This window comes from Ictidomys tridecemlineatus, chromosome 7 (assembly GCF_052094955.1).
Source record: "Ictidomys tridecemlineatus isolate mIctTri1 chromosome 7, mIctTri1.hap1, whole genome shotgun sequence".
Classification (NCBI taxonomy): domain Eukaryota; kingdom Metazoa; phylum Chordata; class Mammalia; order Rodentia; family Sciuridae; genus Ictidomys; species Ictidomys tridecemlineatus.
In genome coordinates this window covers 32,563,352-32,579,840 of record NC_135483.1, presented here as the reverse complement: position 1 = coordinate 32,579,840, position 16,489 = coordinate 32,563,352, and the positions used below count along the sequence as shown (strand labels likewise).

The 16,489-nt window shown below is 31.7% G+C and overlaps 1 protein-coding gene across 49 annotated transcripts in view; it reads left to right on the top strand.

Annotated features, from left to right (window-relative positions):
• The window catches only part of Rims2 (regulating synaptic membrane exocytosis 2), a 559,411-nt gene that overhangs the window by 283,931 nt on the left and 258,991 nt on the right, over positions 1 to 16,489 (top strand). For 30 of the 49 annotated variants that reach the window (XM_005316267.4, XM_005316266.4, XM_021724861.3 and 27 more), the window contains 3 exons: positions 12,037 to 12,245; positions 13,719 to 13,838; positions 15,915 to 16,014. In XM_005316267.4, the coding sequence (XP_005316324.2) occupies positions 12,037 to 12,245; positions 13,719 to 13,838; positions 15,915 to 16,014 (429 nt within the window). Of the gene's footprint in view, positions 1 to 11,851; positions 11,920 to 12,036; positions 12,246 to 13,718; positions 13,839 to 15,914; positions 16,015 to 16,489 lie in introns of all 49 variants that reach the window. The other 19 variants (XM_021724896.3, XM_021724880.3, XM_078016822.1 and 16 more) reach the window with 1 other exon arrangement.

Here is a 16,489-nt window from a genome sequence, read left to right as displayed (position 1 = left end):
GATTTACAAAAACAACCACACCATTCATTTGTTTGTTGTTACCAACATGTTCATTTTATGTGCTGTGCATCACTGCTCTTGTGCTACAGTAGAGTTGAGTTGTTTAGGCACATAACATGTGGTACTTTCATTGCTTTGCAGTGCTCTTTAGTGTACTAGAAATTTCAGGGACACATTTATAACTGCACAGTATACACGACAGTATGGTAGTGTGCATGACACTCCAAAGACTGTAGAGTTAAAAATTCATCCCTGTAGTTATTTTTTCATTTTTATCTTTAATGTCAGAAGGATTAGGAAAGTAGACTTTGATTACCACAGTTTCAAGGCACTGTGGAGTGTGGGTCACTTTATCAAATTTGATGGCAAAGTATTGTGTTTATTGTTCAGTGACACTGTACGCACATTATCAGATTAAGCACCAAGTAACAGGAAACTGAAGACCAAAAAATTTGGAAATTTAAAATGGGATATGTCATTATATATTATATAATAATATACAGCAGAATTTCTTCACAAAAATATAAAAGGAAAATGAGGCTACAATGAAAGGAAGTTTCCAAGTCGCTCATTTATTGGCAACTTAAGAAAGCCACTTACAATGGGGAATTAATTAAATCCTGTTGAATACAGCAATTGAAGTCAGTTGTGTTTGAAGACTCGAAAATGTAATCAATTTAAAAATAAAGAAAATGATTTCATGGAACTTTTCTTGGCTCTTCATGAGTCATTAGATGTTACTAACTAGTGTGTTCAGGTGTTTATTCTAGGAATGGTTACAGAATATGAAGTGACTGGAGACTTAGTAACCATTAAAAGTCTGTAGAAGAACTAGAAGTAAGAATATTTTTTTTTAAAGAGAGAGAGAGAGAGAGAGAGAGAGAGAGAGAGAGAGAGAGAGAGAGAGAGAGAGAGAGAGAGAATTTTTTAATATTTATTTTTTAGTTCTCGGCGGACACAACATCTTTGTTGGTATGTGGTGCTGAGGATCGAACCCGGGCCGAACGCATGCCAGGCGAGCACGCTACCGCTTGAGCCACATCCCAGCCCATAAGAATATTTTTAAGAAAATTGAGAGAAGACTAAAATTCTGTATAGCCTAGAGTATAATCTACTGAAATGTGTTATACCTAAAATATGTGTGGAGTTTTTCTTTTTTCTGGGCAATTATTTAAAACATTTGAAAATTTAGGGTGTTAAAAGCCTGTGATTATTAATATATTATTTGCCAATAGGTATTTAGCAGGCAATATTTGAAACTATGATGTGTTATTAAATCTGAACCATCAGTTGTGAAATTTATTCACTCTTGTGGACTTAACCATTATCGGTTCTGTAAATCTGTCAGAAGTAGAAGCTAAGTATCTTGCTTTCCTTTTGTCACAATTTGCTGTCCTAGCATCACTGGAATTTTATTGCTTTTTTTTTTAAACCTCTGAATGAGAATTGCTTTTAACTGCTATTATTGAACAATGAATCAATGAATTTTTAAAATTGGAGCCTTATGGTTATCCATAGTAGTTGGGTGCATCCTGACAAACTCATACCTGCGTGGAATTTGATTTCAGTTCACAATCAGTGCCCCAGCCCCAGGTTTTCCCTCCCTTTTTCTCTCTTGTCCTCCCTCCCCTCTCCCATTCTTCTTTCTCTACTCTAATAGACTTCCTTTTGCTTGTCTATTTATTTGTATTTGGTTGGTTCTTTCTGCCTGTACACAAAGGTGAAATTCCCTGTGGTATATTTATAAGTGGACATAAGGACATAACAATATTTTTAAAGAATTCGTTCCGCATTGCCTTTCCCTTTACTCATTCCTTCATTCTGCCTCTGGTATTACAGGAATAAACCACTATGCCCGGATTTTTTTCCCCCTCATTCCCATGGATTTTTTTCATAAACCTCTTCTGCAGATATCCCTTTCTCTAATCTTTCCATTTGTTTTTATCTCTGGGCCTCTGACAAGTTAGCTATGCAATAAACTCTGATAAATGTCTCAGTTTTTTAGTATCACATAGGATTTGTGTTATTAAATAGGATTAAATAACACAATAACACAAATTCATACATATTTTTCCCTAGTGATATGGACGATTTATAGTAGCCATATTCCTTTCCATTTCCTTGCACATAAATAATTGAGATTGACATTAATTCAGATGCAAAGTTGAATCTATTCTAACTTAATATTTACTTAATCTATTCTAACTTAATATTAAATAATTTATAAACTGTTTTTCTTTATCATTACTTGTGACACACTTTACAATTGTGTTAGAACTTCGTGTTTGAGAACTACTGATCTATATAATGAAATAATGTACAACTACTGATTTTGGGAAGGGTTATTTGCCAATATTCTACTACTTACCATTTTCTAAATATATATATATTCCTATAGTAGCCATACCTGCTATATTCATATACCAACAGGTATTATATCTTATCTATCTATTCTTTTCTCCAATCTCTTCCCTTTTCTTTCCTTCCTTCTTTCTTTCCTTCCTTCCTTCCTTCCTTCCTTCCTTCCTTCCTTCTTTCTTTCTTTCTTTCTTTCTTTCTTTCTTTCTTTCTTTCTTTCCTTCCTTCTTTCTTTCTTTCCTTCTTTCCTTCCTTCCTTCCTTCCTTCCTTCCTTCCTTCCTCCCTCCCCTTTCTTTCTTTCTTTCTTTCTTTCTTCCTTCCTTCCTTCCTTCCTTCCTTCCTTCCTTCCTTCCTTCCTTCCTTCCTTCCTTCCTTCCTTCCTTCCTTCCTTCCTTCCTTTCTTTCTTTCTTTCTTTCTTTCTTTCTTTCTTTCTTTCTTTCTTTCCTTTCTCTTTCTTTCCCCTTCCTTCCCTCCCTCCCTCCCTCCCTCCCTCTCTTCCTTCTTTTCTTCCTTCCTTCCTTCTTTCTTGAACTCAGAGGCACTCAACCACTGAGCCATATCTTCAGCCATATTTTGTATTTTATTTGGATACAGAGTTTCACTGAGTTGCTTAGTGCCTTGCTTTTGCTGAGGTTGGATTTAAACTTGAAGTCCTCCTGCCCCATCCTCCTGAGCCACTGGGATTACAAGCATGAATCAATGTGCCTGGCTCTTCCTTTTTCTCAATAATTCCTTTTTTTCTCATAAAATGCCATAATTTTTTGATTCCACAAAACAATTTTTTATACTGTAACATTTTTGAAAGGATAGTTCTTACCATCAAATTCTTGTCGTCATTTAATGGTAACACTTCTGCCTTCCTAATCATGCATATTATAATGTCCATAGTTCTAGGGGTTGCCCCAGATTCCTAAAGTCTGCGTATAGTTTCTTGTCACATGGGCTTTATATTATGGCTGCTTATTTCATCAAGCCAGCAAAGAGAGTGTCTCATGCAAGTTGACTAGCAAGGTTGAGTCTTAATAATATCATGGGAGTGACATTCCATCCCTTCCTACCACCTTGGTTAGGAACAAGACATAGATCCCACACAAAGACATGAGGACCATGAAGTGGGTATTACTAGGCACCCTCTTATAGTCATCTGCCCACATTCCAGTAGTTGCCTCTGAAGTAATTGCATGGAACATAGTTTGAAAACCATTGCCGTGGATAATATTCTCTTATTATGACTATTATTTTTTAGCAAGGTTTTGAATTTCCTTTAATAGTACACATTTTCCTTGGGGTGGGAAAGACACTCATATTACCAATTTTACTCACTATCCTGTGAGGGAAACTGATCCTCAAGCAGGTTTCAACATTAATTCTCAAAATTTAGTTCCTGGAATATTTGTCCTGTGAGGCAGCTTTTGTGTGTAAATTAAGATTGTAGAAAACTATGTTATATAATCCTGTTAACAAAGAATACTGTTATTACTACATTAAAAAAATCCCACACTCAAGAAATCTATTTAATTATAAATCAAGAGTTTTACAAACTTATTTGACTAGAGTACCTTTAAATTAATAAAGCCTATTAACATTTTGCAGAATTCTGTTGCATGAAATACATGTTGGTCAATAGTATGCCAGCATATGGATCCTGAGAAGTTGAAGAGAAATATTTCCATTAATATTTTACATTAATAAAAAGAGAAATAAGAGGAAAAATAAAAATATTATATTTGAATTTTCTCTACCTATTTACAATGAAAGAATTATTTTTAAATTACAATAAAGATGAAGATACTATCAATATTAGTATGACCCTACAATTTGCAAGGAACTTTCATGACTGTTATCTTTTTTAAACATCTCAACAACTGTGAGATATCAAAATTAATCTCTTTTCATACAAATGAGAAAATGAGATCTAATTCATTAAGTGACTTTCTCAATTACCAAATTGGCATGGATTGGAGTCAGTAGTTTAACATGGGTTTTATAGCCCTAGATGTAAAATACTGTCCACATTCTTTGACTTATTTAACTTGATTAAGTTAAAAATAAGGATGTTTAAGAATTCCATTTTATACTATTTAAGTTTAACTTTTAGTAGCCTAAAATAATGAAAAACAGTTAAATAAAAAGTTAATAAACTTTTGTCTTACTAACTTAGGAAAAAAACAGTATAAATAGAATAGCTAAACTGTTTTATCTATGTTTAAGATATAAACAAATACACGGGGCTGGGATTGTGGCTCAGCGGTAGAATGCTCGCTTAGCACAGGTGGGACCCAGGTTCGATTCTCAGCACCACATAAAAATAAAGGTATTGTATTGTGTCCATCTACCAAAAAAAAAAAAATTCTCTCTCTCTCTCTTTTAAAAAAATATAAACAAATACACAATGATGTTAGTTTGTATTTTATAAGAGAGAAAAAGTGAAGGAGAAAAATCTTAGACCTAAGATTTGCATCTTTTGATTATTTATAGCTAGGTAATCATTTTAAAATATGTTTAACTTGTGTAAATAAAATCATTGAATATCCTCATTAGATAGGATTTAGTGTGCTTTTACTATGATTTCCTGCTTGAAGCATTGATCTTCTCTAAAGCATGCTAACAAGCGCTACTCTGGCCTTTTATTCAAATATCTTTATTGATGGGGAAATGACTATGAAGGCAGCAACACATTATTTTTTAACTTTTTATCTGAAGTAATCATAGATTTGCAGGAAATCGCAAAGACGGTATAGTGAGGTTGCATATACCCTTCACTTAGTGTTCTCCAATGATTACAGCCTGTATCTAAACCAGGAAAATGACAGTAGGGTAATTTGTATACAGTCGTCTTCTTTTATCTGCAGGTGTAGATTCCAAGACCTCTAGTGGGTTTCTAAAACCATAGATACTATTAAATATTAAACTTTATATAATACTGTTTTTCCTATTCATTCATACCCATGATAAAGTTTAGTTTACAAATTAAGCACAATAAGAGATAACAATAGTTAATAATACAAGGTGTTTGAGTATGGTCTCTTTCAACTGCCAAGGGCAGAAAGTATATACAGAGTGGATATGCTGGACAAAAGAATGATCTACTTCCTGGGTGGGACAAAGTGGAATGATATGGATTCCATCACACTACTCAGAACAGCAAATTAAAATGTGGAAATTGTTTATTTCCAAAATTTTCCATTAATATTTTCTGATAATGATTGATTGCAGGTAACAAACTTCAGAAAGCAGAACTACACACATGGGGACATTATTGTAATGTCCTAGAGGACATTTTTCTTATATATTTAGATTTATGTAACCATCACTGATACAAAGATACAGATTTTTCATATCACCACAAACATCAAAAATACTGCTTCTTTGTAGTGACATTGTATTCATCCCCACACCTCTGCCACCACTAACAAAATCTCAAAATGTCATAGATTCATAAAACATTTTCTCAACAACATTGTGAGATTTTATTTTTCCATTCAGCATAATACCGTTGAGATCCATCCATTTTGTAAGTATCCATATTTTTTCTTTTCATTACTCAGTAGCATTACATATTGTGGATTCACAACAGTTTTTTTAGCCATTCACCTGTTGAAGGATTTTTGAGTGCTTATACTTTTTGACTTTGATAAAATTTCTCTTCATATAAAGCATTTAACCTTTTATCATTAAGATCTTCACTTTGGGTTTTATGTTGTTGTCTCTTACTCATTTGATCAAGTTCTCCTCTATTCCTTATTTTTTTTGTGTGTTTTTTTTTCATTGATGATCAATGGAAAGAATTATCTAATTTTCCTCATTTAACATTGATTTCCAAATATTGAATCAGTCTTGAAGTCCAGAAATAAACCCTATGTGGTCATAGTGTGTAATTCTCTTTACATATTGCTGAATTCTATTTGCTAATTCTATTTGCTAATTTCATATTAAGGATCTCCATGTCTATATTCATGACGGATATTGGTCTGCACTTTTAATGTTGTTTTTCATTTCTTTTTTATTTTGTTTCCCCTTTTTCATTTCTGATTTCTTTTTCTTGTGTGTAGCTTATTTGAACTTTATTTTGGAATTGCATTTTGATTTCTCTGTTTTTATGTATATTTCTTTTCATATTTTGGTGACTGCTCTTGGTAATGTACTTAATAAACAACTTATTAACTTATACAGTGTTTACAATTAGCCAGTTTATATAAATTGTGGAAACTTTGTATTTAGGTTTCTTTCTCTTTCTATTTATGATGTAATCATCTTAAAATTTTCTTGTATATATAGAAAACCTACATCAGACAATGTATACTTTGTACTTAAAACACCAAATATAATTTAGAAAATTCAAGTGAGAAGGACAGTCTAATGTATTGATACTTATTTTTGCTTACCATGTTTTTCATTCCTTCTTGGTATTTACAGGTTTCTACTTTTTTGTTTCCCTTCTGTTTCCAGAACTTCTCTTAGCTATTCTTTTAGGGTAAGTCTGCTGGTGACAGATTCTCTTATTCTTTTGTCTGAGCATGTTTTTCATTCTTGAAAGATAATTTCTTCATATTTAGAATTTAGGTTAATATTCATTTTATTTCAGCAATTAAAACATTGTGCTACTTCTTCTGACCTCCATTGTTTCTGATGAGAAATCTGCTGTCATGCAAAAAACTTTTTTTCCCGTTAGGTAAGGTGTTTTTTCTCACTCCTTTTAAGATTTTCTTTTGTTATTTTTCATTTTATAATAATATATCTTCATGCAGATTTGTTTGTGTTCTTCTGGTTTATGTAACTACTACTACTACTACTACTACTACTACTACTACTACTACTACTACTACTACTACTACTATTACTTTCTCCTCCTCCTCCTCCTCCTCTTTCTCTTTTTCTTCTTCTCCTCTTCCTCCTGGGGATTGAACTCAGGGGTAATCAACCACTGAGCCACATCCCCAGCCCTATTTTGTATTTTTATTTAGAGACAGGGTCTCACTGAATTCCTTAGCACCTTGCTTTTGCTGAGGCTGGCTTTGAACTTGCGTATTCCTGCCTCAGCCTCCAGAGCTGCTGGGATTACAGATATCTTGAATCTGAAGTGTTCTATCTTTTGCCAAATTTGAGAGATTTCCCAATCGTTATTTCTTTGAATACTTTTTAGCCCATTCATTTTCTCCTCTCTTTCTGGGGACACATGATATGAACGTGATATCTTTTGCTATAGTTTCTAAGGTCCTTGAAGCTCCATTCATTCTATTTTATTATGCATTTCAAAATGAGTGATTTTATTTAGTTTTAGTCTGTTTTTGGATCAGGTGAGTTTTGTTATTCTACCTTTAAAATCAATAATTGAGTTATTCCTCTATCCTTTCCATTCTACAGTATGTCTCATACATTTTATTTTAAATTTCAATTATTTTTTAGTTTTAAAATTTCCCTTTCATTTGTGTGTGTGTGTGTGTGTGTGTGTGTGTGTGTGTGTGTTTAGTTTTGTTCTAGAATGGGAATCCCAGAAATACATTTTTTGGATTAAAGAAAGATATTATCTTAATTCTTCCCTTTGAAGCTATACAATATAATTATTATATAATATATGTATATAATTATACAATTATTTACACACTAATTGTCCTGGTAGTTTAAAATTATTTTCTATGTAATTTACATTGATTATGTAATTTTTATAGCAACACTAATTTTTATTCATACTATAAGTGTTTATTCAGTGCCTATCATATATGATATCTTTTTTAAAGGTTAATCAGATGGTTTTGCTTTAGCTACAAATGGTTATGCAGTTTGTTTATTTACAGAGAAAATAACCACATTTTTGCCTTTTTAGTAGGTCACAAGCATATGTGGGAGAAGAAAGATTGTGAGCTGAGTTCTTTAACCTTCATATAAAAGATACAAGAGTTTGATTTACAGGCTTATCCTGCTTTTCTCTCTATTTCACTGATTTATCAATGCCTTGTTGTGGAACAATACACATTTTGAAAAGGCAACAGATTTCTTGAGATAAAAATACTCTGAGTTTTTAAAAAAATATTTTTTTTAGTTGTAGTTTGACACAATACCTTTATTTTATTTATTTATTTATTTATTTATTTATTTATTTCATTAAAAATGAATATTTTATTTGCACGGGCTGTACAATTTCAATATTAAAATGTCCTTCTTAAGATTTATTTTATTTATTTTTATGAGGTGCTGAGGATTGAACCCAGGGCTTTCTACGTGCTAGGCAAGAGCTCTACCACTGAGCCACCATCCTAGCCCTGACTCTCAGCTTTTTGAGTGGCCATCCAGGAAGGAGCCTAAGTATCCTCTGGGCTGGTCATCTTCATTTACTTCAGTGTGTTGTACTAAAATTCGGATTATTTGTACCATGAAAAGGTTAAGAGGCACTTCTCTAATTTCATAGGTTAAAGAATGAGGTTCATATGCAAATTGTATTTTGTATAAATTTGTATATGTTTGTATATGTTTTGTATATGTTAGTATATGTTTATATATGTTCGATAATATAGTTTCTTTCTCCTTCACAAAGAAACTTTTAATTGTCTCCAGTGGCTCTCAATCTTTATTGAGGTCATCATTTGGAAGCCTTGTTAAAACATAGATTGCTCAGCCCCACTAATAGTTTCTGATTCATTGGGGTGATGGTCAATAATTTGCTTTTCTAGAAAGTTTCCAGATGATGCTGATGATGCTACTTTGGGGATTTTACTTTGAGAACTATACATCCACATAGAAATCTTCTACTTCCTCATTTCCTTTGGTTCCTCAATTATTTCAGTCTGATTTTAATTTTTATCATTTTATCTAACCATTCTTTATAACATCTGCCCTAATCTTAATGTTGCAAAATCTAATGCAGACTTTCATTTCCTCATCTTATTTGATGTGTTGAAACCTATCAATATTGTCAATTTCTCTTTCCTTTTAGGAAACTCTTCTTTTTGGTTTGGAGACTTTTCTTCATCTCCTTCCTTCCCCCCTTTCATTCTCTACATGCTCTTTTTCAATTTAATATTTTCTTAAATCAAATTGTAAGTTTTGGAGTTAGTCTGGGTATTCTTCACACATTCTTTTACTTTCTATTCCTAAAAGGTATCAATCCTGTCTATAAGATAATAATTTTCAGTTTATGTGTCTCAAGATTAAAACTGCTTTCTAAGGTTTATTACAGCTTGATTAATTGCTTTCTACATGCCTACTTGAATACTTATGAACATTTCAATTATATACCCAGAATGAAATATTGTAGTTATGCATTTTAGTATCTTGAAATTTATAAGCCTTACTGTAAGTTTCAATGAAATAGACTAATCCCTCCTACCTTTTCCCTAACAAAAAGTGCTGTTTTTTTATGTTCTCCATCTCATAAATTCTCTTTTCTTTGACTCAGTTGTTAATGTTCAGAAACCTGTGAGTGAATCTTGATTAAAAAAAGAATACACACACATATAGTATATATTAGTTGTAGATGGACACAATACCTTTATTTTATTTATTTGTTTTATGTGATGCTGAGGATTGAACCTGGTGCCTCACACTTGCTAGGCAAGTGCTCTACCACTCCAGCCCCTCTTCAATCTTTTTTAGCATTGTATTTCTACCCCAAAATTCCTCAATACCCTCTCATTTTTTGTTTATCTTTTAACCATGTGTATTGCCATCACCTTTGTTCAGGTTATAATTATGTTTCCCAGGGACCACTGCAAATGCCTTTTAACTTTTGGTTTCTTCCATTCTAATCTCTATACAGTACTTAGAATTACCATTAAAATATATATATATATATATGTTAGTATATATATGTATATGTTAGTATATGTTTATATATGTTATATATATATACACACACACACACATCATTCACATTTAATGTAATTTTTTTTAACTGGAGATTGAACTCAGGGGTACTCAACCACTGAGCCACATCCGCAACCCTATTTTGTATTTTATTTAGAGACAGTGTCTCACTGAATTGCTTAGTGCCTCGCTTTTGCTGAGGCTTGCTTTGAAGTTGAGAACCTCCTTCCTCAGCCTCCTGAGCTGTTGGGATTACAGACATGCACCTCCATGCCTGGTTTGTAACTTTTTAAAAATGGAGTATAACTTCTCATTCTTCTAGTTGTAAATGATGTGGAATTATACTGGTCATGTAGTCATATATGCACATAGGGTAATAGTGTCCAATTCATTCTACTATCCTTCTTACCTCCATACCCTTTAAAGCGTAAATCAGATCATGTCCCAATTTTGCTTAAAATCCTTCGATGATTGAAATTTATAATCTTTAACATGGCATAGAAGTACCTATCTAAGCTGTTAAGTGCAGCCTTACTAGTTATATTTAGCATGATATTCTTCCTCTCATTCTTTTTGGTTTAGGCACACTGATGTTTTAATGTTAGTTTTTCCTTGAATGCTCTTTCCTCCATTTTTCCTCTATTTCCTTACACTCATTAGGTCACATCTTTCTGTTCTCATCCTAAACTTGTTTACATTAGAGGTGTTTTGTAACGCCAGAATATCAATTAGACCTTATTATACCTTCACATATGATTTTGTTTTTTTCCTATTTGAACTGATGATTTATTGTGTTTAAATGTTTTGTAAGCATGTTTCTTTGTTTTACCCCTCACACTAGAGTTCAGCACAATAAATAGAAAGTGAAGGCAGTAAATATTTTTAAATAAATCCAAGTATAACTAAAGTTTAAAAACATGTTTATATACAGCCTTAAAAGAAGTTCTTTCAAATATGACAAATAAGAAACACATTACATTTGTAAAATGAATTTTCATTTTTAGTTGCCAGTTACATAAATTATCTGACAAAATTATTTTTTTAAAAATTTACTTTTTACAAGGATACAATTTCTGAAAAATGTTGATGAGTTATTTCAAAGTAATATTAAGTAATTCATGATATTTAAGTAGTTTATTTCATTTTAACTATTATAAATTTAATCTTTTGTTTAACCAATTTTTTAAACACTCAAATTTTTGAGGAGGTTTCGCCGTTATATAGAATATGATACTACATTCAAGGAACAACTTTTAATTATTTGGCTTTTGAAATGGTAGTTATTGGCAAACCACTGTTTAATTTTTTTTAATGATCATTAGTCTTTGGAGAATAAACTCATGTCTTTAGGTCAGTATGGGGGAAAATTAGCATAAGAAACAGAGATAGCCAAGAGTCTCTTTTTCAGAATATCCATTTTTTTGTTTTGTTTCTATTCTTGTTTATTATTAGCCTTTTTTCTTCTTGCGGGGCTTTGTTTTGTAGGGTCTGTCCAGAGTACATAAACTTTGTATTCTGCATTCTATAAATTTTATTCACTTGGAAACTTAGCTTTCTCTTGGTATATGTAATGAGTGCTAAAGTTCCTGAAACCAGACAGGATCACACAGATTAATATGTTTATAATGTCTCTGTCTGTCCTTTTTTTCGCCGTCTCCTTTATTGCACTCTTATCTGTCTGACTCTCACAGGAGACATGGATTACAACTGGTTGGACCATACGTCTTGGCATAGCAGTGAGGCTTCCCCAATGTCTTTGGTGAGACATGTGGAGCCTTACTATTTAATTTCCGTTATCATTTCACTTTTCCTTTTTATTTATACCTTTGCATGTTTTCTTTTTTGTATTTTTTTTTTTTTTATCCCATGCCTGTAGGGGACAGTCAAAAGGGAAAAAGAAAAACTAGTGAGCAGGCAGTTTTGTCGGACTCTAACACCAGGTCTGAGAGACAAAAGAAAATGATGTACTTTGGTGGCCACTCTTTGGAAGAGGATTTGGAATGGTCTGAACCTCAGATTAAGGACTCTGGGGTAGATACCTGTAGTAGCACAACCCTTAACGAGGAGCATAGCCATAGTGATAAGGTACTGAGATTGTGGAGCCTGCCTTTTAACCTGCTCATTTGGTCTTCGTTTGCTCTCTGTCACTCATTAAAACAGAACATACTAAAAGGACAGGGCATTTCAAGGGTCAATGTAGCATTTCTTAAGGTGCAGAAAAGAAAAACAAAATAAAACCAAACAAACCAACCAAAAAAAAACTCTTGCTTGCTTTGCTGTTTTTATTGTTTGACAGCATACCAAAAAATAAGTAACTGAAAATAAAACTTAGGAACAAAGGAATGGTTTGTTTATGGTCGCATGAGAGAATTTTGTAATGTTATAATAAGCCACAAATAATGAACAATTGTTTGGATTGGCTTATTTAATTGCTTCTATATATTTTCCTTGGGATGAAAATTAAATTTTAATAGTTTGAATCCCAGGCAAAAGGCAGATAATTGGGTCTATTTGCACAGAAAAAGTTGTTTTTCTTTTTTCCCTTTCACTGTCATTTTGCTCTTTTGTTTTATCAATACAGCATTTTAATGTATTATTAATTAGTATTAGAGCCATTGCCATCTGCTTTGATATTTATTATTTTTGCTTTTAGTATAGTGAAACTTTTGAAATCTTTTACCATATAGATGTGATTGAATGGAACTTGTGTTTTGCCTGCTAAATTTTGCATGAAGATATGCATGCTATTTTAGGTGACTGTGAAAATACTATGATTACACAAATCATTTACTTTGATATTTACCCTGTCATTCATAATGGACTGGGTCATTATTTGTAGAGGCTTTAGTTCTGCATTGAGAGAAATAAACTACTAATATTTTCAAGGTTACTTAGCAATGGATACCATTGAATTATCTACTAAAGGTAATTTCCTAGATAGGCCAAAGACTTGAAAGAATCAGTGAACTTCGATGAAGTGAGAAATACAATCTTTGAATGAAGGCTGTTTGTCTTATGCAAAATCAAATCAGTTGGAAAGTTATTGGAGCTTGTGTATTTTTTAAGAATTTTAATCAAGACGCTTATTCAAGAAAACCTTTATTATGGCTTTAGATTTTATGTTTTAATAAGATATAAACTTTTAATTTTATTGTAATACAGTCTTTTAAAATCTGTTTCAAAAGTGTTTTAAGAAGAAATTCTCATTTTTAAATGGATTCAACTGCATAAAATTTCAGCCTGTTAACTTTTAGTTAATCTTCAGCATATAGAAATGTTAAAGATTTTAAAAGTTTTTCCTCATTTTGTAGAGCTATATTACTTCAGTATTGTTTCAGAGAACCGTAAGAATTCAGCAAAATTGAATTTTGCAAAAAAATCTCTATTACAAAATTGAGATTGCAAGGGTAAGATAGTAAACTTTTCTCATCGGTTTTGGAATGTAAATTGGTTTGTGTAATCATAAAGGGTTAGAGTTCTGAACTTAGATTGTACAATTAGAGATAATTTGTTATAAAAGAACATTAATTTTTCTTATTTGTTGATGCAATATGTCAGCATCCTGTGACCTGGCAACCATCTAAAGATGGAGATCGCCTAATTGGTCGTATTTTATTAAATAAGCGACTAAAAGATGGAAGTGTTCCTCGAGACTCAGGAGCAATGCTTGGTTTAAAGGTATGTAATAAAATGTGTGATATTTTGGCTCTATACTCCTTTACAGATTTATCAGGAAAAAATATAATGACTTTCAACCCATACAAACTTAAGGGAGTTCCCCCCCCACACATTTTCAAGATTCCTCAAATACTGTCACTCATTATCCCAAAGTTTTTATTTTCCAAGTATTATTTAAGAAGTTGCAATTATTCCACAATAATACTCATGTATATAATTTTGAAAGACAATGATACTATCTGATTAGAATAAATTTGAGTCTTACATACAATGATAAAACTTATTTTACCTTTACATTTTGCTCTTTAAGTCTATATCTGTGTTTATCTTATATTAAAATGATAATTTTATTTAGGTACTCAATATACAGAATAGGGAAATGTAATATGTATATTATTCAGGAATATGATTTTGTATTAATGTAGTAAAGTTATGTGCATGTGTATGTGTGTGTATGAGAGAGAATCCTGTTGAAAGTCTGGAAACAAAAATAATTATGTTAGGAAATTAAATATGAGTATTGCTTTATATTTGACTGTTAAATAGCAGGGAATTACTTGGTAAATGAATAAGCTATTTGATTTTATGCATCTAATATAGACAATTAAAAGCTGAAATGAAACCCAAGTAAATTTTTAGAGTTAAGCCATTACTGTAGAAGTTGTACTGTAGAATATAAATAGTAACAGATACTAGAAAAATTTGGATGTAGGTAGAATTGGGCAAGTTCATTTATGGGTGGCTGCTGTGTGACTGGCACTCATCTGAGCATTTAACATCTGTCAGCTAATTCAGCACTTAGAACAGATGAGAAACAAGCTTATAGAGGTGTCATAATTTATCTATGATCACAAGATGATGACAATGGTGGGATTTAAATCCCCATCTGCCCAATATAGTGTTAGAGCAGTGTGGTATAGAGGTTAGGCAGTCTTGGCTTAAATTTCAGTGATAGCAGTTGCTAGCTACGTAATATTGGCAACTACTCTTAGTCTTAGATTCCTCATTTTTCCAGTGCTGATAATGCTATTTATTAGATTGTTAAAATAAAATTTATTGAAGCGGTATGTAAGCATTTAGTACAGTATCTGACATACCATAAGATTTCAATAATATTACTAATAATAACTGTAGATAGCATAATTAATTATTACTGTTAAAGTTTGATAAGTCAAATTTTTAAAAAAAATTTACATGAGTTTGTAAGCCCACAAGACATCTATATTTAATTTTGAAATATAGGACTAAATAAGTATTAACTGAATTGCAGCTGAGTGTAATTATGGAATAAATACATGGAATAAAATAAATCAGTGAGTTTTAAATTTAAATATCTTTCACCCTATTTAGAAGAGAAAAAAGTATTTAGTTGTTGAATTTTGTTAGTTTCATTTGCTTTACCTGCTATGAAGTTAATATATTGGTTAAATGGCAGTTGATGAGAAGCAAAACATTAATTTTGTAAGAGGCCAGCTAGTATCTTACAGGTACACTTATGCTTCCATAGAATTATTCTTAACATTTTTAGAAAAAGCGGGCTGCAAATGGTCTGCAAGTTTACATTGCTTTTGATAAAATTAAGTATACCTTGTTATTTTCCCAAGAAAGATCCATCATCATTATTTACATAATCATCATGCCCAAATACGTACTAATGAAAATTTTGTAGCATATCATAATCAAGTAAAAGTAACAATATATGTATTGTAATATTTTAAATTTATAAAAAGAAATTTTAATATAATTATATAGTACTATGACAACATGTTTTGAGAAATTACAAAAATAAGAATTATCATAAGGACAAAACTTGTAAATGGTTGTTATTTTTAAAGGTATATGACATTTTAACAGATAATAAATTAAATTGTAGCATATTTGGAGTATGTAAAAGGAGTTAGTTCTTAGGGAATATTTTAACTTCCTAATAGCAATGCTGAATTATTTAAGAAATGATTCTCAACACATTAAATTTGTTGTAGAAGCTGCAAATTGTTCCAAATATTTTTAACTTGAATTTTCAAGTATGTGCACTTTAACAATATGACAACTTTAGTGCGTTCCTCTTTTAAACAGGTTGTAGGAGGAAAGATGACTGAATCAGGTCGGCTCTGTGCATTTATTACCAAAGTCAAAAAAGGAAGTTTAGCTGATACTGTAGGACATCTTAGACCAGGTACGTTTCTTCTATTGGTTATTTATAATTAAAATATTAAATGTTCACTGGGCACAGTGGTGCCCACCTGTATTTCCAGCTACTCAGTTGATTGAGGCAAGAGAATTGCAAGTTCAAGGCCAGTCTCAGCAACTTAATGTTTCAAAATAAAAAATAATAATAAAAGGGGAGAGGGGTTGGGGATGTGGCTCAGTGGTAGCGAATCACTGTGTTCAATCTCCAGTATCACCAAAAAAAAAAAAAAAAAGAGTTCATTATGAATAGTTAAGAAAAAGTTGTCCTCATTTAGAACTGATTTGACCAATGAGAAAGAGCTCATTTCACTTAGATATATAGCTTTACTAGTGAATGGAAAGTTTAATCTAATATGATTCAAAAAAGAATTTTTATGTTTACTGATTTTTTTTGCTGGCGAATATTCTAATCAATATGTAATAATAATTTATTTTGTTTCCCATAGCCTGATTTTTCTCTG